This window comes from Danio rerio, chromosome 2 (genome assembly GCF_052040795.2).
Source record: "Danio rerio strain M-AB ecotype USA chromosome 2, GRCz13ab, whole genome shotgun sequence".
NCBI classification, from domain to species: Eukaryota; Metazoa; Chordata; class Actinopteri; order Cypriniformes; family Danionidae; genus Danio; species Danio rerio.
In genome coordinates, this window is record NC_141022.1 from 42,766,458 (window position 1) to 42,792,334 (window position 25,877).

General features: G+C 38.3%; 1 protein-coding gene across 4 annotated transcripts in view; it reads left to right on the forward strand.

Moving 5' to 3' along the window:
• clstn2a (calsyntenin 2a) overlaps window positions 1-25,877 on the forward strand; it is a 426,908-nt gene that overhangs the window by 266,680 nt on the left and 134,351 nt on the right. For all 4 annotated transcript variants that reach the window (XR_015477404.1, XR_015477405.1, XM_087238498.1 and 1 more), the window contains 2 exon segments: window positions 6,711-6,906; window positions 14,100-14,308. Coding sequence is in view for 2 of the 4 variants with exons in the window: in XM_087238498.1 (XP_087094624.1) it covers window positions 6,711-6,906; window positions 14,100-14,308 (405 nt within the window). In the remaining 2 variants the exon portion in view is untranslated.

Genomic DNA, 25,877 nt, shown 5'->3' on the forward strand with positions numbered 1-25,877 from the left:
TCAAAGCAGCTAAAAATAAATGAAATTTTATTAAATTGAAACTGCTTCAGTCCAGTCTAGTTATGAGGGGCTGTAATACACCAGGAACTCCATCAAATACTGGGAAGTCAAGCCATTCAGGGCTTTGTTGGTTGTCAATAAGATTTTAAAATGTGTATAATGTTTAATAGGGAGCCAAAGCAGTGCTGAAAGAACTGAAGTAATTTGATCATATTTGTTAGTTCTGGAAAGCACTCTAGCAGCTGCATTTTGAACCAGCTGAAGTGTGTTAATTAGGTCTACAGGACGACCACCTATAACACATTACAGTAATCTAACTGAGAGGTCATGAAAGCATGATTAAGCTTTTCTGCATTAGACATTAGCTCCTTTCACACATGTACAGACCTTTCCGTAAAATTACTGGCAATTTTTCAGAAAGGAGTCATGTGTGAACAGGCCTTTTTTGCAGGAATGCTGCACTGTGTGAACACAGAAGGGAAGTTGCTGGAAAGAGCACATTCACGTTTAGACTGTGTTGACGTGAGACAACTACTTCAGCCAATCAGAACATTCAGACGCATTCACATCTGCACTGTTTATGAAAATAAAGCCTTTGAATATTTTTTCCAGACACATTTCGTTGCTAGGTGTTAGTCAGATAATGTTTGTATGTTCCTTCTTAATGCCAACTGTGTAAAAAGTTATCGATAAAATGCTTATTATAAACTAAAGCCTAAAAAGGCTTATATGATGCATATTTTGTGCCATAATAATATGTTCTGTGCTGAAATCAAGTCAAGTCGAGCTTTCCGCTACATGTGTGGACATACAGAGGAACGAAATGTTGTCTCTACCAGGAAAAAAATCCCACATAAATTAATTATAAAAACAAACACAACACTAGACATAAGAACTATTTAAAAAAAACACATTTATAACTAATATATGCTATAAGATACTTAACTGTACACATAAGACTATAAATTAACATGTTTGTTTTATATGCATATATTTGGTGGTGTTTATATCATATGAAAACATGCTAATAAAATCTCGAAACAGTGTCAAAAAATTATGCACATCAAAGATCTGTTGCAATGAACTATATTTCCATGCTTGTATAGAGCTTTAATAAGCAAACAACAACTATAATATACAGTAGTGTATTGTATTTTTAAGGTTGCATCTTGGGAATCATGCCATGTTTTTGGTTCGTTTAGATGTCTTTGGTCTTTGTTGCATTCATATTTCATTACACTAGGGTTCGCATGACAGCTTTCACACTCCCATATACTGTACATGAGTTTATTTTTAATTAAATCAAATGTGAACATCTCCTTATTTTCTTCAAAATGCAAAATGTAAAAAAAATAATAAAAATAAAAATAAAAAATATTCTGACAACATCGCAAAACTACTCATGCACGGCTGAAATCCCCAATCTATCTCTATCAGCTTTCCATGCAATACAACTAATCTACATGACTTCCAAAACTGAAACAGCAAAATGAATCAGTTTACTAGATGGAGGTCATCCAGGTCTCTGGAGTTTTACCGCTCGTGCTCCTTGTAAACCACCCCAACTACAAATGAATTTCTGCGGTAAGCAGTGCAAATATTACATGGATGATTTCATTCATTAGTCTTAAATTGGCTTACCCAGAACTCCCTTCTTTACACTCCCAGAGCTGATGTGAGGTGGTATTAAAAACATGGCACATCTGTCGGCCTGATTTAATACTTCCTTCAACACTTTCAAAGCAGAACTCCAAAGAGTTTATGCTCGCCGCATGATTACAGGCCTCTGTGTTGGCGGAGCGTGAGGAGATGCTGCTGTTTTCAAGCTGTCATCTCTAGACACGATGGAAATTAGCTTACGCTTTCCCTCCATCGTTTTCGCTGTACATATACATTCACGTTGCCTGCGTCTCCTACGTTGTATGGTTTGACCCTTTCGCCCTTTCTCCAATTGAATCTGGAAAATGCATTTGCAGCAGGAGACGAAGCAGAAAATGGGTTTACCCGTGTCTCCAAAGCACTAAGTGGATTTTTCCCCCTCTTCTTTAACTGGGGAATGTTTTATGTTTGGTGATTATTGTTATGCTTATATAATGTTCTTGTGCATTTGTGTTGCAATCGAAAGTGAGCAGATATCTATGTTCTGCATTAGAGCTGTGCGATATGACGATATGTATATCGTATGGAAATATAAAAGATTTATTATTTTATTTTGTGCTGTATTGTTTATATTGTGGTTGTCACAAAATACAGTGTACAGTGATACGTTTTCATAATTTAAAAGAGCGCAATTTTACATGTCATAACAGGGATGCAGACAGAAACATGAGCAAGACCATAGTGAGAAAGTTGCAGTCTTCCACCTTGTTATTTTTGACAGCAAATTTAGATTTGATTTTAGTCATAGTCTTCTGACTAAACTTCCATTTTAGTTTGTCATAGTTTAGTCTTTTGAATCATTTTAGCTTTAGTCTAATTTTAGTCAACTAAATTTCATAAGATTAGTTGACTCAAATGTATTTGGTTTAATTTATGTGTAATTTAATAAAATATTGTATACATTTATTTATACCAAATAGTCCAACTTTAAACTAAACAAAACAGTCTAATGTATATGGAGTACCGTTTTTTCCATTGAATACCAGAAATTAAATATGCATTGTTTATTTACATGTTTAATAATATGTAAAATTATGCGTTGGCGATTAATCAGACTTATAAGAAGTAGCCATCTGAAAAATTTTATCAAACCTTAAAATATTTAGCAAATCATTTATTTTATTGTGGTAAACTACTAGTCTAACAGCCTGTTAAACAGTTTTAATCCATTAAATCTTTGAAATGGCTTAAAATACGTCCACTTTGCAATGTCAGTCTATACCAAGCTTTACTGTTGTAGTTGGTGTTACAGTACATGGTGCTCAGCTATAGCACTGATAAAATAAGTAGAGTAATGACATATGACTGCCAAATAATAATGTGTTATCTTGTAAAATGTGCACTCAGTCCAATGGCTGTGTTAACTCACAGAGGAATTCTGAATTCTGCATAAATTCATCTGCTGTCGACTGACTGTTTGACTGTATGAATCATTATCAGGACATAATTCATTCATTCATTTTTTTCAGCTTGGTCCCTTTATTAATCTGAGGTCGCCATAGCGGAATGAACCGCCAATTTATCCAGCATATGTTTTACGTAGTGGATGCCCTTCCAGCTGTAACCCATCTCTGGGAAACATCCATACACACTCATCCACACTCATACACTACGGACAATTTAGCCTACCCAATTCACCTCTCCTGCATGTCTTTGGACTGTGGGGGAAACCGGAGCACTTGGAAGAAATCCATGCAAATGCGGGGAGAACATGCAAACTCCACACAGAAAGCCAACTGACCCAGCCGAGGCTTGAACCAGCATACTTCTTACTGTAAGGTGACAGCATTACCTACTGCGCCACTGTGTCGCCTATTTTCGAAATACTTGGAAAAGAAATTTTTAAAAATCACTGGAGGGCTAATATTTGTGACTATAACGTTATCAAGACATTATATTAGGATTATTATGTAGGTTTAAGATTATTATATAACACATATCATGATATGAGATTTTTGTCATATCGCCCAGCCCTATGCTCATTATGTTTTAGTTCTGACACCATTGTCATGATCGAAAAGGGAAATTTAAACGCAGAGTCTCTACTGGAACTGCGACTGCGGAGGGTAAATTGTTATTTCAGCACTGAAGGAGAAGGGAGATTTTCAAGCAGAGAATCAGATCTGCTTAAGGAGGAGGGAAAAAGGAAATAATGAAAAAAAGAAATGGGGAGAGAATGGAATGGAATGGAGAGAGAAAGTTAGGCTTATCTGTCCGCAACAGCAGGCTTGAGCACACAGCGTAACGGCACGTCCCCGTTTGCTCGGGAGACCTGCCGGGGTTTAAGTGATATCAGCTGTCTCAGGGTCAGAGTTTCCAATGCTTTTTTTTTTTCTGGTCATTTTCCAAATCCCTAAAAGAGCCGGTGTGGCCAGATAGAAGCACTGCCAAGAAAGGACCCCTGAACAGATACAGTGGCAAGACAATGTCCTTTCTTGTGGACTCAGAGTTATTGTGGTGTCAACAGATTGTGTGTCAACATTATCTGCGATTGTGTGTACAGAGCTGCGCTGTAGGTGACTACAATGCTGGATCTGGAGGAAATTGTTTCCTAGGATACAGTGAAAATTAAAGTGAACGCAGTACCCAGGGAATTGAAAGACACACAAGCTAATGTCAGCATATAAAGTTTGTGTTAGTCATGTCATCTCATTGTGTATGCCAATGTTACAGTTAAAATGTAAATACTGTATATGAGGATATATTTTGTGATGTCATAATACACTCACCGGCCACTTTATTAGGCACACCTTACTAGTAATGTGTTGGACCCTATTTTGCTTTCAGAACTGCCTTTATCCTTCATGGCATAGATTCAACAAAGTGCTGGAAATATTCCTCAGAGATTTGGTCCATATTGACATGATAGCATCACACAGTTGCTGCAGATTTGTCGGCTGAACATCCATGATGCAAATCTACCTTTTCACCAAATCCCAAATGACGCTTTATGACATGGTGAGTTTTTCTGCTGGAAGTAGCCATCAGAAGACGAGTAAACTGTGGTCATAAAGGGACGGACACGGTCAGCAACAATACTCAGGTATGCTGTGGTGTTGACACAATGCTAAATTGGTACTAATGAGCCCATTGTGTGCCAAGAAAATATCCCCCACACCATTACACCAGCATCACCAGCTTGAACCATTGATACAAGGCAGGATGATTCCATGCTTTCATGTTGTTGACATCAATTTCTGACCCTACCATCTGAATGTTGCAGCAGAAATCAGACCAGGCAACATTTTTTCCAATCTTCTATTGTCCAATTTTGATGAGCCTGTGCAAATTGTAGCCTCAGTTTCCTGTTCTTAGTTGACAGGAGTGGCACCTGGGTTTTTTTCTGCTACTGTAGCCCATCTATCTTAAGGTTGGACTAGTTGCTCTCCTGCATACCTCGGTTGTAATGAGTGGTTATTTGAGTTACTGCTGCCTTTCTATCAACTGGAACCAGTCAGGTCATTCTCCTCTGACCTCTAGCATTAATAAGGCATTTGTGTCCAACTGCCGCTCACTGGATATTTTATCTTATTCGGACCATTCTTTGTCTCCTAGAGATGGTTGTGCATGAAAATCCCAGTAGATCAGTAGTTTCTGAAATACTCAGACCAGCCCATCTGGCACAACCATGCCTATTTCAAAGTCACTTAACTGACCTTTCATCCCCATTCTGGTGCTTTGTTTGAACTGCAGCAGATCATCTTGTCCATGTCTACTTGCCTAAATGCATTGAGTTGCTGTTATGTGATTGGCTGATTAGAAATTTGTGTTAACAAGCAGTTTGACAGTAAGTGTTTATACTGTGCAATAAACAATCACTTGTCATAGTAGAGTGATGATAGTATTTTATAACAAATTTTGTTCCATAGTTTTACTAGCTTAGTTTGTAAAGCAATCACAGTGCTTGTGTTATGAATAAGATACTAGAGTTTTGATGCTGTTTTGTTTTGATTAATTTAATTGAATTTTAATTTTAAAGGGATTATTTACCCAACCATTAAAATTACCTCCTTATTTATTCTTCTTCATGAGTTTAAATCGAGAAAGATTATATTTTGAAAAAATGCTGATTGCTGGGATCCTATCCTGGACTCCTATACTTGAACAAATGATGAGTGAAATATTGCTTTAATTTCTTTTAGTTTCATAGCATGTGAATTTAATTTAATTTAATTTTTAATTTAATTTAATTTAATTTAATTTAATTTAATTTAATTTAATTTAATTTAATTTAATTTAATTTAATTTAATTTAATTGTATTGTATTGTATTGTATTGTATTGTATTGTATTTAATTGTATTTTATTTCCTTTCATATCATTTTTTTATTTTATTTTATTTTAAAAATGTATTTAATTTAATTTTTAATTTTATTATTTTGTTTAAATTATATTATTTAATTTAAATTTAATTTAATTTTATTTAATTTTATATTTTAAGTTAATTTTATTATTTTTTATCTTATTTATTTATTTTATCTATTTTATTTTATTTTAAAATGTTATTTTATTTATTTATTTATTTTTATTTTATTTTATTTATCTTTAGTGTAATTGAAAAAAAAAAAAGTATGTGTGTAACAGATGCTTATTTTGGAATAAGCTGATGATTAGTGGTCATGATTAGTATGGCTTTATTACATTTATTAAAAGATTTTCCACCTATATTGAACATGTATGTTCTCGCAGCATTTTCTTCTACAGTGAGGCAGACCACTAGAGTACAAGAGCGAGTCTATCAATACACACAGCCATTACTACATTCAAAACACTGTATTTGAGCACTGTGCTTTCTTGCGCAATGTGATTCCAGCTCTCCAATGAGGCAATTACAAGAGCAGACAGTTATTCTTCCTCTCGCAGCACGAATAGACTCCGTTCTAAACGCACACAGTGTCCTTTATATTACTGCTGCAGGGTTGGGGGTTCCGGCCTGCTGTGTGGAAGTTATAGCAATGATAGCTTGTTGAGATACAGCCGCAAAAAAAAAAAGTCATTGGCGTGTTTTCACAGCCGCTCATTTTGCCTCCCGTGTCTTGTTGTTTCTTCCAGGAGAGATCTGTGCGTTTAAGATCCATGGGCAGGAGGCGCCGTTTGAGGCTGAGGTGTTGAACAGGACATCAGGTGAAGGCGTGCTGAGGGCCCGGGGCCCTATAGACTGTGAGCAGCAGAAGGAGTACACCTTCATCATCCAAGCCTATGACTGTGGGGCCAGTCCAAATGGAGCTGACTGGAAAAAGAGTCACAAGTGAGTCTCAATCTAATGTTTTTGGTCAGCTGATTGACCTACTGTATATATCTGTAATTACCCTGTGAACCATTTAGTTAAAGGTTCTATAAATAACCAAATCAGGTTCCTCTATGGCAATGCTGTGAAACCCTCTGTTTGGTTCTTTGTGGCACCTTTTTTTCTAAGAGTATATATTCTTGTGATTACCGTCTTCTAGGCTAAATGATGGAACCATTTTGAAAGATGTAAAAAAAAAACACACAGTGACCGCTAGCCAGTTTTGAGGAAAACACAACACCGTAGGGTTAGTTGTAACAGGGTATTACAAATAAGCCACACGCTGTTGGACACCTACCAAACATAACAAAATCATTTTTGAGATTTGAGTGTAATGTTGAGAACTTTTATATAAAACGTTTTTTAATAGACAAAAATATTTTTATTGATAATAATGCAAATAAATACATTGTATAATAATGCAAATAAATCTAAATGTGTTTATCCAGTAGATGAATAAATAAACATGCTGTGCTATGTAAAATTTAGTTAAGTATTATGGAAATATGCTATTTAAACTAAACTGAATTTAAATTCATTTTGTGAAATAAACTTTTTAAGCATGTATTACAACTAACCCTCTGCCTATTACAACTTGCTCCTCTTGTGGAGTAAATGGTAACATTTTTACTCCTAGCACTTTTGCCAATACTGCACTGAAACCATAGGTCCGGTGATGATACAACCAGTGCTCATTTGTAGTTGAGGCTTGTGCGTTGTTTGTAAAAAGAAAAAAAAAAAAAATATATATATATATATATATATATATATATATATATATATATATATATATATATATATATATATATATATATATGGTTTGTCTAACCCCATTACTTTGTTCATTATTTGGCCAAAATGAGCAACATCATTTTGTTCTGTTATGAAGCATAATCTATGTATCGAACACCTTTTATTTCTTATCAAGGTAAAATCATACTGTGATAATTATCATTGTTTTATCGCCCAGGTCTATTTTGTAGTATATTATTTGGTGTAATGGTTCAAGTCATGCCAAGTAAATACTTTTTAGGTAAAAGCTAGCAAATACTTAGTAAAGGATGTTATCTTCAAGTGAGAGGAGCAACTGTCTCTGTGGTGTGGACTGTGCAAATTAAGCGACTGGGGTCCTGCTGTGCAAATGATCCATTTGTTTAATTCATCATCTCATTATCGAAGTTAAAAGCAGAATATTTGGCACATTTGTGGAAGCTTTTGAGGTGGAAGAGCCATGAGGAAACCGACTGCTGTGCTGACAGCTATTCAGCCTAAAACATTATCGCTTTCCTCTGGGGTTATTTTGGTGTTTAGTAGAATTTTGAGCATTGGTTTTGGGACCTTTTATGGAATCATTTTATTTTGAAAATGAGTTTCAGGTGGACTATTTCAACATAACTGTGAACCAACTGACATTTCATACTCGTGGAAATCAACCAGTTCCCTCAGAACTGTAAATTAACTGTGGTATGGTTTTGGTGAAAATCAAACTAAAATTTAGTTAGTTAGATAAAATTCCCGACCTTGATTATTAGTCTTTGTGTAAAGCTGTGTATTCTTGAGACTCAAAGCGCCCGTTCTCAGAAAAACCACACAATTTGAGAGAAATCAATATAAATAGAAATTGGACCCAACAAATAATCTAAAATATAAACTATTGGTTAGTCTGTTAATCCATATCCATCCATCCATCCATCCACCCATCTAACTTTATTTATTGTGGTAAATAAGTATGTTGCTTTTATTTCAAACCGTTGGTTTTAACTGGTCTGAATTTCACCTGATCTCTAGTTTTCTGGTCTGGAGATGTGATGTTGATCTCAGTAAAGAGATTACAGAGATCATGTTTGGTGGAAATATATAGGAATGGTTTCACGTTTCACTTGCATGGTTTTCTGGGTAAGTTTAAACTGTCCTGCCAACAGAGTTTGAGGAATAAGCAGAGTAGCTATGCATAAAGGCAATGTCAGTTCTACCAGAAAGACTCTAGGAGGCAGATAAACGTTTGAACATTTATTGTGAATTGTTTGCATGAATGAGAGTTCGTTACGGTCCTTTCATAACGTTCTTTGGCGTAAGCCCTGTCTATAGTGCAGAACTCTGGATGAGCTGGCAGATCCTGCCTGAAGATGAAGGCAGGGCGAAGCCAAACCCCTGAGTGGAGATGAGGCCAACCTGGTGGTGGTGGTGATGGGGAGGATGGAGGGAAACCTCCGCAACGTCACCTGAATACAGCGAAACAGATTGTTTAGATGAGCTTTTATACATGGCTTGCTTGGTTGTTATAGGCTGACGAGATAATTATTATGAATGACGTGACATCTCAGTCTTCCTGGTAGAACCTTCGCTAAAGCTTTCATTTTCATTAAATACTACATTTAGTATTATCATCATCGTCATCATTATTATAATTATCATAAATAATTTATTGTATCCGTCTAGTCTAAAATACGCTATTAAAGTTAATAATGAAAATATTTACAGCCTCAAGTTGAACTGTCACCTTCAGGCTGGAATAAACTGTAGAGCAAACAAAAGAAAGAAGGAAGGAAGGAAGGAAGGAAGGAAGGATTAAGTTTGAGTTTGTATAAGAATTTGATGGACATTATGTACTAAATGGCTAAATTTTGACATAGAATAGTTGACTTTAAGAAATTGTTTCCATAAAAGTATTTGCATTTACTAACTTGCTTTGTTGCTTATAGTTCTCTCTCCAGAGCACACATGCAATGTGAGTAGAAACACTCTCCTGCTGAAGCATTGATGAAACGTGTATATAAGAACAAATGAATAAGGATACAACTGCTGGCCAAGCCTTTATTATTAACTCCATTATTAATCATTTTCTAACTGTTCCATTCATGCCCACTTACAGTATATTATGTAAGAAATATATTGGGCACCTTTTATCTAAATTTGTATTATTTTTTGCCATTAAATGGTTGGCTTTTATATTGCCAAGATTCTAAGGACAAATCAACTGTAATAAACAGACTACGACTATTTCAAACATTTTATATTTTGAATCTAGAACACATTTGTTTTCATTTGTCATGCATCTCCTAGCAACAAGGCGTATGTTTGTTGTCTTTTAAATCACCTGAATGTCAAGTAGTGTATGATCCTCTTTTGCTGAGTGTATGAAACCCAATCTTTCTCTGTAACTATTTATAAAGTTGTCAAGTGTTTGATGCCTGCTGTATTAAAATATGTTCTGCTTTTAAGTGTAAGCTGGAAAAAAAACAATCTTTGTTAATAATTCACTACGCAGCCAGACTCTGTATTTCAGCAACAAGTGTCAACTCATCCAGGCAGCAAACCATCTGCAGATCGAAAGTGTATTTTATTTCTGCATATAATTTGAACTTTATGTTATGAAACATTTTTATTGAGGGAGAAATGTTATTTTGCCAGTCTTATTTCACTGAAAGTTAAAATTGCTACATTTTTAAATAATGAACCAGCTGTTTGCTATCTTGATGTCATGAAATGAACAAACACTCTCATTGACTGATTGAAGTGAGACAACAAAACACTTAATCAAAGATTATTCAGCACAATCAGTTAATTCATTTTTATTAGCCGATTAATCAACTGATTAATTTAGTCTTGGTGCTTTTTGTTAATTAGAATTATTTTGTTTTTGTTTATTTACTGTTTTATATGGTCAGTGAATTTTACTTAAAAAATTCTATTTAACAATATTCAAAAAAAAAGAAAAAGAAAAAAAATATATATACGGTTCGTTTGGCATATGTGAAACCTGCAATCCCGCTCAGATCCGCATCAGAACAATAGGTCCGAGATCGCCTGAATGAGGTGGTTTCTGCTCGATTGAAACAAACTCTGGAGTAGATCGATTATAGTGAGAAAGCAATACAATCCAAAACAGGCTATGTGTATTATGGATATGTAATAGGCATATATACAGCTATGAAGAGAGAATTATGAGTAGGATTGGATGTCATTCCTGCAGGTAAATGTGCGTTTCATGTCAAATACGCAAGTGAAAGGATGCTGAAATATTACAGTGCTGTTTATCTGTTATGAAAATTGACCAAACTGCAATCTTGGTTTATCTGTTTTTTTCTCTCTACAATGTAAAGCCTGTGATGCATATTTCTAGCCATTGATTTATATTTGGTGATGCCGTCTCTGGATGTCAACATTCAAAATTAAAGCACAGCTTTTCACTTATAATGTCTTATTGCTCAACATCATAAATTAAAATAAGGACGCATGACAGCTGAGCAGGACTCCAACAACCATAACAAGTTACTACGACACGCTAATAATAAGAATTGATAAGCTAAAATGTTTCCAAATTAAGCACTAAATAAAAACAATATATATTGCCATGAGATTGTGTTGGGTAATCATAATAGGCCAAAATTCCCATATCAGTGCGTTGCCAGTTATAGTTATCTTCATACCCATCATCTTTGGTGTGTATCCATGATTTTTTTCTCAAAGTGTGTAGCCTACGCACTGCCTTAAAGCTCAAATCACAGTGAAGTTTAGTGTACAGTCCAGGCTTTTTCGAACCCTTGTTCGTTTTTTCTCCCTCTGTCCCTGGCGGCACTTTAGGATATGAGATGACCACAGAGGCACACACACACACACACACACACACACACACACACACACACACACACACACACACACACACACACACACACACACACACACATACTGCTACACACCCAAACCCTGCCTAGTCCTGCATTGATGACCCATCAAGATGTTTACAAAGTTGCCGGAAGCTTTGTACGTGCCCGACAATCTCTCTTACAATAGCAGCTGCAACACAGCTCTGATGAAGTGGAGGAGAGAGTCGTGCTTCAGGCACCTACTGCTGTGAGAGAGAGACTTGAAGAACTGCTTTTGATTTCACAGCTTGGGTTGTTCTGATGAATGTCTCTCGACACTGCGATGTGGAGAGCTGCGAATGAATGTGAACGCAAGAGGGATCGCCAAGTACAAGATCTCAGCGGGATCATCTAAATGCAGGTCCCATTAACTTAATGTCTCCATTTAGCAAGACGCACAACACAAGAATTTACTGTATGTTTCTACCAAAGAAAGGTCACGGCTGGTTTGACTGAGAGGAAGGAACTGAGCTGGACTTCTTTAAGAGTTTATGTGTAGCACAATCCAGCTTTTAGGGAGGTTTTTGTTTGAGTGTTCATTTTATTTTTAGGTTTTTGTTTATTTTATTGGTGGATGTTAGATTTGTTTTAAAGGGTTGGTTCACACCTACATGAAAGTTTTTTTTTAATTAATTACTATGGCCAGACAGAGTTTTCTGTCATTTTTTGCTATTTCTGTACAGAAATTTGTTAAAAATCTGCTGATTTATGGAGAATGATTTGGGGATTAAAGTGACCTCTTTGCATTGAATTTCAAGTATTTTAATCAACCATTACATCTGTGCGATTTGAGGAAAGTATTTAATTGCGATTTGATTTTTTATTTTTTTGACAGATATTGCAATTTCGATCTGATTTGCAATTTAATTTTGTAGTCAAGCTTCAGTACAATAATCTGTATCGTAGCTTCTTACTGCTAAATACAGAGAGTGTTAGCTAAAAAAGGAACAGAAAAGAGATTAACTTACTGTAATTAAGTTAAACATTTATTCAAATTAGTTTTTAAATATTCAGAAATGAAACACTCATTTTTCTCTAAAACATACAGTAACTAATACAATGACCTTACCATTCTGTAAACATGTTGAATTCAAATTAGGGAGATAGTGTAGCTTATTATATGTAAAAAAAGAAAAAATAAATAATAATATATATATATATATATATATATATATATATATATATATATATATATATATATATATATATATATATATATATATATATATATATATATATATATATATATATATATATATATATAAAATATATAACATATATAAAATTATAATTATAAGAATACAGAACGCTTAGCAAACTAACATGGCTGAAACAACTCTGAAATTGTAATTTGCTGTTGCTTGCTACTAGATTGAGTGTCACTGGCACTACTTTCAATTCACTTTTTAGCAAGACACTCCTCATGTAGCTGCCTGAAGTGCTTTTTTAAGGGCTGGTTGCTGTATTTCCTCATGCTGTGGCATCAGTTCTTACAAATTAGCTGTTTTTGTTTGGTGTCTCTAACTTTGAAACCAAAATATTCCCATATTACCTATGTGCTGTTTTATAAATTAATTTATTTATTTTATTTTATTTTTTTGATAATGATTCATCTATGGATCTGAAGGGGCAAATGTCATCATCCCACTTTTTTATTTATTTTTTGCTTTTTATTGTGGGTGTTCCGCATAGTTTGGTTGCGGAATTCGGATTCATTAGAACTAAAGTGTGCTCACTCAATTGGCTGCTTGTGATGTGATGTGATGCCAGTCACACATTTGCACTGGACCGGGGAAATTAAATAATACATACATATTTTATATTGCAGTCTCTTGTAATGAGCTAATTGCAATTGCGATTTCGATTAATTACACAGCCATAATATGTAGTGTTCGCATTCAAAAGTGACCACCTTAGGAAATGAATGGGTATCCAGACTATATTCAACCATCAAACAGAAGACATCTCCATAAAACCCCAACTCACTCATACATGACTGAACAATGTCTTTTGTGGGTACACATCTCTTTCCCGTGCGCATGTGCCGACTCTCCCTTGTGATTACCTCCATGACATTACATGTTCATTTTGTAATACATTTTCAGTGTCTATTTGTATTTTCACTGCAGACATTTTATGTCTAATTCTATAAATTCACTTTAAACACTAATTTGAGACATTATTTATTTAATTTGAGCAATTTAAGTGCAGTTAAAAGAGACTGGTCAATTTTGACAAGGAACACTAAAGTAAGAGGTGGGAGATGAACATGACAGGAGGATGACAGGAGGTTTAAAGAACTATTTTTTTATCATTAACATAAATATTTACAGTCAGACTAACCACTTGGGGTCTCAACACAGTGACTGCTTTCTGTTTTCATTAATTTCCCTTGAATGTAACCTATTAACTCAGAGGTGTTCAGAGGTGTTTTAGCAGTGCGACTTGAGTCTATTAACACCTCTGTGTTCTATAATTAACATCTCTTCTGATTGGTTGGTGTTGCAGGGCGGTGGTTCATATCCAGGTGGATGATGTAAACGAGTTCTCCCCAGTGTTCAGAGAGCCGTTGTATCGCGCCACTGTAACTGAAGGGAAGATCTATGACAGCATCCTGCAGGTGGAGGCCTGGGATCAGGACTGCTCTCCACAGTACAGCCAGATCTGCAACTATGAGATTGTCACACAGGATACACCCTTCGCCATTGATCGAAATGGTAAGTTCTAGTGTAAAAGATGTGTAAAAAGTTCAATAAATGTAATAAATCAAGATTTCAATTTGTCAGAAGAGCAAAACGTTTGAAAACAGTACACTAATTGAAGCATTTAACTACAATTTTAAAGAGACAGATGGTGTAAATCTCACTAAATTTATTAATTGAGTTTTTATTAGTTAATCTGATGTAGTCAAAGAGAAATGTACAGTTTTCTTTAAGTTTGGGATCAGTGATAATATGGTTATGTAAAAGTGTGCATTAAACTGATCAAATATGACAGTAAAGACTTTTACGCTGGGAAAAATATATTGATTAACAGTTTCCGTATTTTGTGATTCACGTTTTTTATTTATTTATGATTGTGAATTAAATTATGGGATGTTGATCTCTGAAAATTCAACTCTACAGTTAAAGAAAGTGAGTTTTGTTGATTTTTTGGTCTGAAATAATATAATGTATAATAAATAAAATATAGAGAAATAAGTTGGTAAAGTAACAGAAAATGAACTGGCATTTTAAACTGTAATGCACAGCACCAACCCAGACAATATATCACCTTAAACTATTAAAGATGTTCATAAAAAGTCACTTTTCAAACTTTTTAAGGTTAAAAGTTGTGGGAAGTAAGATCAAAGTCCCATAATGCAATTCCAAATCATAAATGAATGGGGAAAAATAAAAGATAAAAACATGACTCACAAAATACAAAAAATTGCTAATTTATGGATGTTTTTTACTGTAATTTTAAAGATTAATCAACACATAAATACTGTTCTGTTTAACTTTCATTCTATTAAAGAATACTGAGAGTTTGCTAATTAAAAATGGATAAATTAGATAATAAATGTGTCCTGAGCATCAAAAAACAGATAAATGTTTTGCAACATTATAAATTACATGAAAAAAAAACAGCCTTCTGGAGTGGACAAAAAAGGATAAATTATACGTCAAACCTTGAAATGTTAAGAGAATATTCAGTTAATATACACTCACTAGTCAGTTTATTAGGTATAACTGCTCACAAAATTTCTAATCAGCCAATCACATGGTAGCAACTCAATGCATTTAGGCATGTAGACTTGGTCAAGACAATCTACTTCTGTTCAAACCAAGCATCAGAATGAAGAAGAAAGGGGATTTAAGTGACTTTGAATATGCCATGTTTTTTGGTGCCAGATGGGCTGGTCTGAGCATTTTAGAAACTGCTGATCTATTGGGATTTTCACGCACAGCCATCTCTAGGATTTGCAGAAGAAAAAAAATTCTAGTGAGTGGCAGTTCTGTGGGTGTAAATGCCTTGTTAATGCTAGAGGTCAGAGGAGAATGGCCAGACTGGTTTGAGCTGATAGAAAGGCAATAGTAACTCAATTTACCACTCGTTACAACTGAGGTATGCAGAAGAGCATCTCTGAACGCACAAACGTTGAGGAGTATGGGCTACAGCAGCAGATGACCACACCAGATGCCACTCTTGTCAGCTAAGAACAGGAAACTGAGGCTACAATTTTCACAGGCTCATCAAAATTGGACAATAGAAGATTAGAAAAACATTGCCTGGGTGATGAGTCTCTATTTCTGCTGCAACATTCGGAGAACAACATGAAAGCATGGATCCATGCCGCCTTTTATCAACGCTTTAGGCTGGTGGTGGTGTAATGAAGTGGCAGATGTTTTCTTCGCACACTTTGCGTCCATTAGTACAAATCGAGCACCATGTGAACGCCAAAGCCTACCTGAGTATTGTTGCTGACCAAGTCTATCCCTTTGTGACCGCAGTGTACTTATTTTCTGATGGCTACTTCTAGCAGGATAACACGCCATGTCTTAAAGTGTGAATCATCTTAGACTGGTTTCTTGAACATGACAATGAGTTCAATGTACTCAAATGGCCTCCTCAGTCACCAGTTCTCAATCCAATAGAGCACTTTTAGGATGTGGTGGAACAGGATATTCATATCTTTGATGTGCAGCCGACAAATCTGCAGCGTCTGTGTGATGCTGTAATGTCAATATGGACCAAAATCTCTGAGGAATATTTCCAGTACCTTGTAGAAGTATGTCCAACCCGGTACTAGAAAGGTGTACCTAATAATAGCCTGTGAGTTTATATTTTTTCAAGAGAGTTTTTCCTACTCTGTTCTGGTGGGTTTTTGAGCAAGAAAAGTATTTATTTCTGTAATTAATAAAAATAATTTAACTTAACTAATTAACAGGTGAATTGTTTAATTGACTAATTAACTATTTAATTTAAATTGTATAGAGCATAGGTGTCAAACTCAATTCCTGAAGGGCCGCAGCCTTGCACAGTTTCGTTTCAACCCTGCTCCAACACACTTAAATGTAGGTTTTATACAAGCCTGAATGACTCAATTAGTTTGATAAAGTGTGTTTAATTTATTGGAACTAAACTCTGCAGAGCTGTGGCCCTCCAGGAACTAAGTTTGACACCTGTGGTATTGAGTAAATATTTACTGATGATCAAAAGTGGTTATAATAAAATTACATTATTAAGTATCAATAATTATTGTCTTATTTCAAGTTTCTTAAAAATAAACATTATATAAATAGCCTTTAAAGGTTAATAACGTTCAAAGGTTAAGACAAAACCTTCATTGACTTATTTCAAATTTCTTAAGATTAAGCATTTTATAAATAACCTTCAAAGTAAGAAAATAACTGATTTTCTTTTTAAGATGCTATTGAGTAAAAGTACATAAATTCACAAACTCCCAAAGTATTACACAAGTAACACAACACAGTTACTGAAGCATTTTACCCTCAAGTTGTTTTACCTGTCATTTTTGTTCCTCCTGTTTTTATAAATAATTTATAAAGTGTATGAAAGTGATAAAGACATTTCAAGCAATTTTCTCACTTCGTCTGTAATTCCTCTCTTAGGTGAAAATGAATGAATTTATTTAGCATTTGCTTAATTTTTTTTTGTGTTCATTATTCACAAATACAGAATTGATGTCTTATTTAGGTAGAGTTCAATGAGTGAAAATGTCTTATAGGCCAGCTGGATCCAAGCAATTCTGTATAAATACATACTGTACATATTTAAACAGTATACACTACCTGACAAAAATCTTGTCGCCTATCCAAGTTTTAGGAACAACAAATAATAACTTGACTTCTAGTTGGTCATTTGGTAATAAAAGTGGCTCATATGAAGGGCAAAGGACTCTAGATTATGCCTATTTTACCAAAATAAAATATGATCATGTGTTTCTTTTTAATTATTTAATTAAGACAGTAAGGTCTGACTTAGGCAAAAGTCTTATCACTTAACAGAAATAAAGTACATTATAGAATAGAAAGTCACGGTGCAGTGGAAAAGTATTTAATATTGTGTATGACTCCCATGAGCTTGGACAACTGAACCCATTGTCATGTTCACCAGCGAACAACCACCAGATGTCGCTGGTAAACACACACACTTAGAACTACACCTTTCCTGGACTACATTTTCATACATGCACTTCTCCCTGACACCCATGCTCACTCATCTAGCTTGATTACATTTGCACACCTGAGGACTTTCAGAGACTGATTAACACACACTATTTAAGCCACACATTCACCCCTTCAGTTGGCCGAGTCTTGTTCACTGTATAGTTGCATTACAACGCGGTTTCCTTGTCTTGTTTTCCTGTTTTGAACCTAGCCTTGTTTATTTAGTTATCCTTGTCTGCCGCCTGCCTTTCGACCTTTTGATTGTTAAACTGACTACGATTCTGGATTGTCCTCACATACCTGTTTGCTCCCGTATTGACCACTGCTTGCCTGACTGTGAATAAACCTGCACATTGGATCCTACCTTCTGTTGTGGTGTTACTCCCCGGCGTTACAGAAGACTCGGCCACAAAATGGATCCAGCAGGAATTCAACTCATGCGTCTTCGTCAGGGAGATCGCCCCATCGAAGAATACGTGGAGGACATTATTCAGGTAGCCCACCTTACAGCTTTGGACAATTTGTGCCAGATGATATTTTTCCATGGCGGGTTATCTGAACCTCTGTATTCATGTATACCACTGTACGAACCCCACTGGACATTGGAAAAATACATTGATCTTGCACTGCAAATGAGTGGGTCTCCCTTCACTGTTGGCAAGGTGGAGGACACCCCTAAATATTTTTGGGGGGGGGGGGGCAAAGGACAGCAAGACCCGCTGGCAACGGGGCTTGCTGCTCATTCCACCACCACACACACAGCTCAGAAAATGGCCGCATCTAGTCCTCCAGCTCACAAGATGGCCGACTCCAGTCCTCCAGCTCACAAGATGGCCGACTCCAGTCCTCCAGCTCACAAGATGGCCGACTCCAGTCCTCCAGCTCACAAGATGGCCGACTCCAGTCCTCCAGCTCACAAGATGGCCGACTCCAGTCCTCCAGCTCACAAGATGGCCGACTCCAGTCCTCCAGCTCCCAAGATGGCCAACTCCAGTCCTCCAGCTCCCAAGATGGCCGACTCCAGTCCTCCAGCTCACAAGATGGCCGACTCCAGTCCTCCAGCTCACAAGATGGCCGACTCCAGTCCTCCAGCTCACAAGATGGCCGACTCCAGTCCTTCAGCTCACAAGATGGCCGACTCCAGTCCTTCAGCTCACAAGATGGCCGACTCCAGTCCTTCAGCTCACAAGATGGCCGACTCCAGTCCTCCAGCTCACAAGATGGCCGACTCCAGTCCTCCAGCTCACAATGTGGTCACAACCAGCCCTCCAACTCACAATGTGGTAAACGCCAATCTGCCACTAGCTCACAAGATGGTTTCCTGTTCCTTGTCCGTTCCTGCCATAGTTCCTGTTCTAGTTCCTGAAATGCCATCAACTGAGCCCCTAGAATGGCCTCCACCACCTGAGTTACCAGAGTTGCCAGAGCTGCCACCGCCAGAGCTGCCACCGCCAGAGCTGCCAGACCCTCCAGAGCTGCCAGACCCTCCAGAGCTGCCAGACCCTCCAGAGCTGCCAGACCCTCCAGTGCTGCCAGACCCTCCAGAGCTACCAAAGCTGCCAGATCCTCCAGAACTGCCAGTGCCGCTGCCGCCAGAGCTGCCAGAGCCACCGCCACCTGAACCTCCAGAATGTCCACCGCCTCCTGAGCTCGCTGAATGGCCGCCGCCTCCTGAGCTCGCTGAATGGCCGCCGCCTCCTGAGCTCGCTGAATGGCCGCCGCCTCCTGAGCTCGCTGAATGGCCGCCGCCTCCTGAGCTTCCTGAATGGCCGCCGCCTCCTGAGCTTCCTGAATGGCCGCCGCCGCCTGAGCTTCCTGAATGGCCGCCGCCGCCTGAGCTTCCTGAATGGCCGCCGCTGCCTGAGCTTCCTGAATGGCCGCCGCCTCCTCAGCTTCCTGAATGGCCGCCGCCTCCTGAGCTTCCTGAATGGCCGCCGCCGCCTGAACTCCCTGAATGGCCGCCGCCTGCTGAACTACCTGAATGGCCACTGCCTCCTAAGCTTCCTCAATGGTCGCAGCCTCATGATCCAGGGCCACCGCAGTTCCACGCTCCAGGCCCTCCGCAGTTCCACGCTCCAGGCCCTCCGCAGCTCCACGCTCCAGGCCCTCCGCAGCTCCACGCTCCAGGCCCTCCGCAGCTCCACGCTCCAGGCCCTCCGCAGCTCCACGCTCCAGGCCCTCCGCAGCTCCACGCTCCAGGCCCTCCGCAGCTCCACGCTCCAGGCCCTCCGCAGCTCCACGCTCCAGGCCCTCCGCAGCTCCACGCTCCAGGCCCTCCGCAGCTCCACGCTCCAGGCCCACCGCAGCTCCACGCTCCAGGCCCTCCGCAGTTCCACGCTCCAGGCCCTCCGCAGCTCCACGCTCCAGGCCCTCCGCAGCTCCACGCTCCAGGCCCTCCGCAGCTCCACGCTCCAGGCCCTCCGCAGCTCCACGCTCCAGGCCCTCCGCAGCTCCACGCTCCAGGCCCTCCGCAGCTCCACGCTCCAGGCCCTCCGCAGCTCCACGCTCCAGGCCCTCCGCAGCTCCACGCTCCAGGCCCTCCGCAGCTCCACGCTCCAGGCCCTCCGCAGCTCCACGCTCCAGGCCCTCCGCAGCTCCACGCTCCAGGCCCTCCGCAGCTCCACGCTCCAGGCCCTCCGCAGCTCCACGCTCCAGGCCCTCCGCAGCTCCACGCTCCAGGCCCTCCGCAGCTCCACGCTCCAGGCCCTCCGCAGCTCCACGCTCCAGGCCCTCCGCAGCTCCACGCTCCAGGCCCTCCGCAGCTCCACGCTCCAGGCCCTCCGCAGCTCCACGCTCCAGGCCCTCCGCAGCTCCACGCTCCAGGCCCTCCGCAGCTCCACGCTCCAGGCCCTTCGCTGCTCCATGCTCCAGGCCCTCCGCAGCTCCATGCTCCAGTCCTGCCCCCGCTGCATGGTCCTGGCCCTCCATCCCTCCCCCAGTTCGGCCTCCGCTCCACCTCCCGCCTGAACAGTATTAGGAGTGTCTGGAAGCCACTCCTTAGAGGGGGGGCTCCGTCATGTTCACCAGCGAACAACCACCAGATGTCGCTGGTAAACACACACACTTAGAACTACACCTTTCCTGGACTACATTTTCATACATGCACTTCTCCCTGACACCCATGCTCACTCATCTAGCTTGATTACATTTGCACACCTGAGGACTTTCAGAGACTGATTAACACACACTATTTAAGCCACACATTCACCCCTTTAGTTGGCCGAGTCTTGTTCACTGTATAGTTGCATTACAACGCGGTTTCCTTGTCTTGTTTTCCTGTTTTGAACCTAGCCTTGTTTATTTAGTTATCCTTGTCTGCCGCCTGCCTTTCGACCTTTTGATTGTTAAACTGACTACGATTCTGGATTGTCCTCACATACCTGTTTGCTCCCGTATTGACCACTGCTTGCCTGACTGTGAATAAACCTGCACATTGGATCCTACCTTCTGTTGTGGTGTTACTCCCCGGCGTTACACCCATACATCTCTGCAATGACTCAAATAACTTATTAATAAAGTCCTCTGGGATGGCTAAGAGAGCATTCCTGCAGGACTCCCATAGTCCATTAAGATTTTTTTAATTCATCTTCAATGCCTTCTCCTTTATCTTAACCCAGACATGCTCAATTATATTTATTTCTGGTGACTTGGCTGGCCAATCCTGGAGCGCCTTGACCTTCTTTGCTTTCAGGAACTTTAATGTAGAGGCTGAAAGGAGTGCTGTCCTGCTGAAGAATTTGCCCTCTCCTGTGGTTTGTGATGTAATGGGCAGCACAAATTTCTTGATACTTCAGGCTGTTGATGTTGCCATCAACTCTGCAGATCTCTCGCACAGCCCCTATATCGAATATAACCCCAAACCATGATTTTTCCTTCACCAAACATGACTGATTTCTGTGTGAATCTTGGTCCATGTAGGCTCCAGTAGGCCTTTTGAATTATTTGTGTTAATTGGGATGCAGTTCAGCAGATAATTCATCAGATCAATGATCAACTAGAAGTCTAGTTTATATTTGTTGTTCTTACAACTGGGATCGGCGACAAGACTTTTGTCAGGTAGTATAGATTAAGTATAGAGTTAATGTTGGTCATGTTCACTCATCATCAACAGTGGTCATAATTGAATTGCATTATTTCTTAATGATCATAGCTTGAAAAGATGGAAATAAGAAAATTACCTATTTATTTACTCTGTCTCATGTGGTTTTAAACCTTTATTAGTTTTTTCCTTCACAAAAAAAAGATATTTTGAAGAATGCTGGCACCCATCTACTTCTATAGTAGGAACTACTATAAAACACTAGTAAAAACACTATGGAAGGTAAATGAGTGCCATCAACCAGCATTTTTCAAAATTTCATCCTGTGTTCAACAGAAATAAGAAACTCAAATTGGATTTAAAAAGGTGAAGTTGTGTAAATGATGACAGATTTTTATTTTGGTATCAACAGTCTCTTTAAGTATATAAATGATCATATAAAAAAACCAAATGAGACATACAGTGACCCTTCAAAATGTTATGGCGTAAAAAATATTACATGAGTAACAAAGGATCTTTCCTGATGTGCTTTACATTCAGTCCTGTTGTGATGTATTTAATACACGATAGAAGTGATAAAGCTGTTCACTTCTGTATGTCGCCTGCGATTCCTCTCACAGGTGAAAATGATTGAATTTGATTTGCCTTAGCCTCAGTTTTCTGTGTTCATCATTCACAAGCTGAGAATTGATGTCTTATTTGGTTATTGTGGAATGCATGAGTGAATTAAACGGCTCATTGGCCTCCCGGATGGCCAGAGCTTCATTCTTTGACACTCCTCTGCATGACAGAGAAACGATTCTAAGGTAAAGAGAGCTCGTGGATGATATCTGCAGACCGGACGCCCGTCTCTTCCTCTCTGGCGGGATGTCAGGCTGTCTCAAAGAGCTGCGGTCTCTTTCATGGGCTCAAGCTGAACTCAGAGCTCCTGTCTCGTTTCGCTTTCTCCTGCCGCGTCGGGCCCTGCCAGAGACTGCAGTGCGACTGGCATTGACAGGGCTCGGTTAGTGCCAGACGAGAGCTGAGTGATGCATAGGCCGCCCGAGTGGATTTTTGTTCTGAGGGCTTTTGGCTCCATCATTTACTGTGGATCAGAGGGCAAGAGTGAGTTATTAAATACAACAGGCCCACTGGCAGTGTGTTCTGCAGTCCAGAGAGAAGACGAGATGGAAGAGAATGAAATCGGGAGATGTACAGGGAAAAGATAAATAGTTTGAGTGTAGAAACGGTCACTAATGGAGGAGAGAGAACAATAGGAAACATGCTTGTTGTATGATTTGTTTCGAAAACAGATAGTTTACTAAAAATGCAGTATCATAAAGAATGTGTTGTAGCAAATTAGCTCAAAGTGAATTGAAAAAAATTTAAACGAGGCTTCAAAGGAATCGACTCATTAAATCAGAGCAAACAAATCATCCAACGATCATTCAAACAAACAGTTGACTTGAACTATGGTTATATTGCTATCAAAAATAAAAAAAACATTTTATCTTTAAGCAGGGGAACAATATCAAAGTTTAAGACATTAGATTCATAAATATGCACAGGCACCTTTACCTTATACAAAATGAAATTTTATTGACTAATTTAACAGAAACAGAACCACCTAACACAAACACACATTCATACAGTGCATCAAGAATGTATTTACAGTGCTTTACTTTTTTGTTACTGCCTTATTCCAAAATGGATTAAATTAATTTATTTTCTCATAATTCTACACACAATACCCCATAATGACAATGTGATTTTTAAAAAAACTGTATGTATGTATGTATGTATGTATATTAATCCGGGGTTGCCTCAGCGGAATGAACCGCCAACTTATCCAGCAAGTTTTTACGCAGCGGATGGCCTTCCAGCCACAACCCATCTCTGGGAAACATCCACACACACATTCACACACACACACACTCATATACTACGGACAATTTAGCCTACCCAATTCACCTGTACCACATGTCTTTGGACTGTGTGGGAAACCGGAGCACCCGGAGGAAACCCACGCGAAGGCAGGGAGAACATGTAAACTCCACACAGAAACGCCAACTGAGCCGAGGTTCGAACCAGCGACCCAGCGACCTTCTTGCTGTGAGGCGACAGCACTACCTACTGCGCTATATATACTATATATATGCCCTATATATACTATGTATATATATACATACATACATACATATACATATACACATACATATACATATATATATATATATATATATATATATATATATATATATATATATATATATATATATATATATATATATATATATATAATCTGGAATTAATAATAATAATAATAGTAATATTAATAATAATAATAATAATAACAATATTAGCAATAATAATTTGCCAATAAGGCGAGTAAAAGAAAATTGTTCTTGGATTGAAATAGTTTTTTTTTTTTTTTTACTTACTCCATTGCCAGTTTTTTTTAAATGCAACTTAAAATTAGTAAAAAAAAATCAATTAATAATAATAATAATAATAATAATAATAATAATAATTATTATTATTATTATTATTATTATTTAAAATAATAAAATTTGATTAATTTTGACGGTATTTAAATTTTATGCAAAATGTTTATTTATTTAATATTGTTTTAGATATTTGTCCTGGAAACGAGACAAAAACTCTAAATAAAAAGCAGTAGGTAATCTGCCAAAATGCTATCCATTAGCACAGGGGTCACCAATCTCGGTTCTGGAGGGCCGATGTCCCTGCATGGTTTAGCGCTAACTTGCCTCAACACACCTGCCTGGATGTTTCAAGTATACCTAGTAAGACCTTGATTAGCTTGTTTAGGTGTGTTTGATTAGGGTTGGAGCTAAAATCTGCAGGACACCGGCCCTCCAGGAACAAGTTTAGTGACCCCTGCATTAGCATAATATTTTTGAAAACACAGTTCCTCCCCTGTCTTCCAAAGCCACTCCTCCTAAAATCACGAAAGTGCACCTTAAAGATGACAGTAGACAACCCACTAGATCTTGTCATTTGCCAGTTATAAAAATGGTAAAGTACTTTATAATACTACAATTCTGAATAAAAAAACTGTATTATATCTAACACAAAATTGTCATGATATGCAATATTTCATGGATGCATGGATTGCTGGTCTCATTCCCTCCACGCTTTGTCCTACTGTGGGCTTAGTGCTTGTCTGGCGGCATGCAGGAATTCCTTTTATTTTTAAGCCATACTTACTTGCTATTTCAGAACGAATATTCAGATCAGCATGGCAAGCAATATAGGAAGTGCGTCACAGGTTGGCAATGTTAAAAAAATAAACCAATGTGATGAAATATAAAACCATTTTCACTTCAGAGAAGCTTGCTCGGTGGAATAGCGCTATTTACTGATGTTTTGTTATTAAACTAAAGAAAAATCTATGGATGCTGTAAAACCTAACTCATGAAATTAAAAATAGTCACATCAATCTATCGGCAGAAGATTTCAGAGGCTAAATGACACTTCCATGCATATAACCTATTTGTAAAACAACTCAATCTACATACTGTAAGCTATGATTGACTAAAATAGTCAATAGTTTGACTTGTCGGCCCAACAAATTTTAATTGGACGAACAAATTTTTAGTCTCATGCTTTACCCAGAATATTAAAACACATAAAAATACATTTAGATCATTTACTTTAATCATTACTATTGGAATGTAAAGATACTTTCAACCAGCACAAAAAAAAAAAAAAAACACAATCCCCTTCTGCACCTTCAAGTTTTTAAACAAACAATTGAGTTTGTCCATGTTTAAACAACATATTTTGTTGTTGCTTCCAACATGGAGACCATGCAAACAATACAATAAGCAGAGATATCTTATATTTGATACTCAATTTTAAGTGAGTCATAAATGTGTATAACAAGAGAAGTTTGAATAAGAGAAGTGTAAGTGCAGGAAATGAGATATTGGGGGATTTGCTCAATCATCTGCACTGAATGCTGGAGACCATTAAATGTGTATTCTTTGTTCTGTATGCTTTTATTCTGTGAGAACAGAAAATCAAACACACGCTGAGGCGCATGCTAAAAGTTTCAATCAGAAGTGTCAT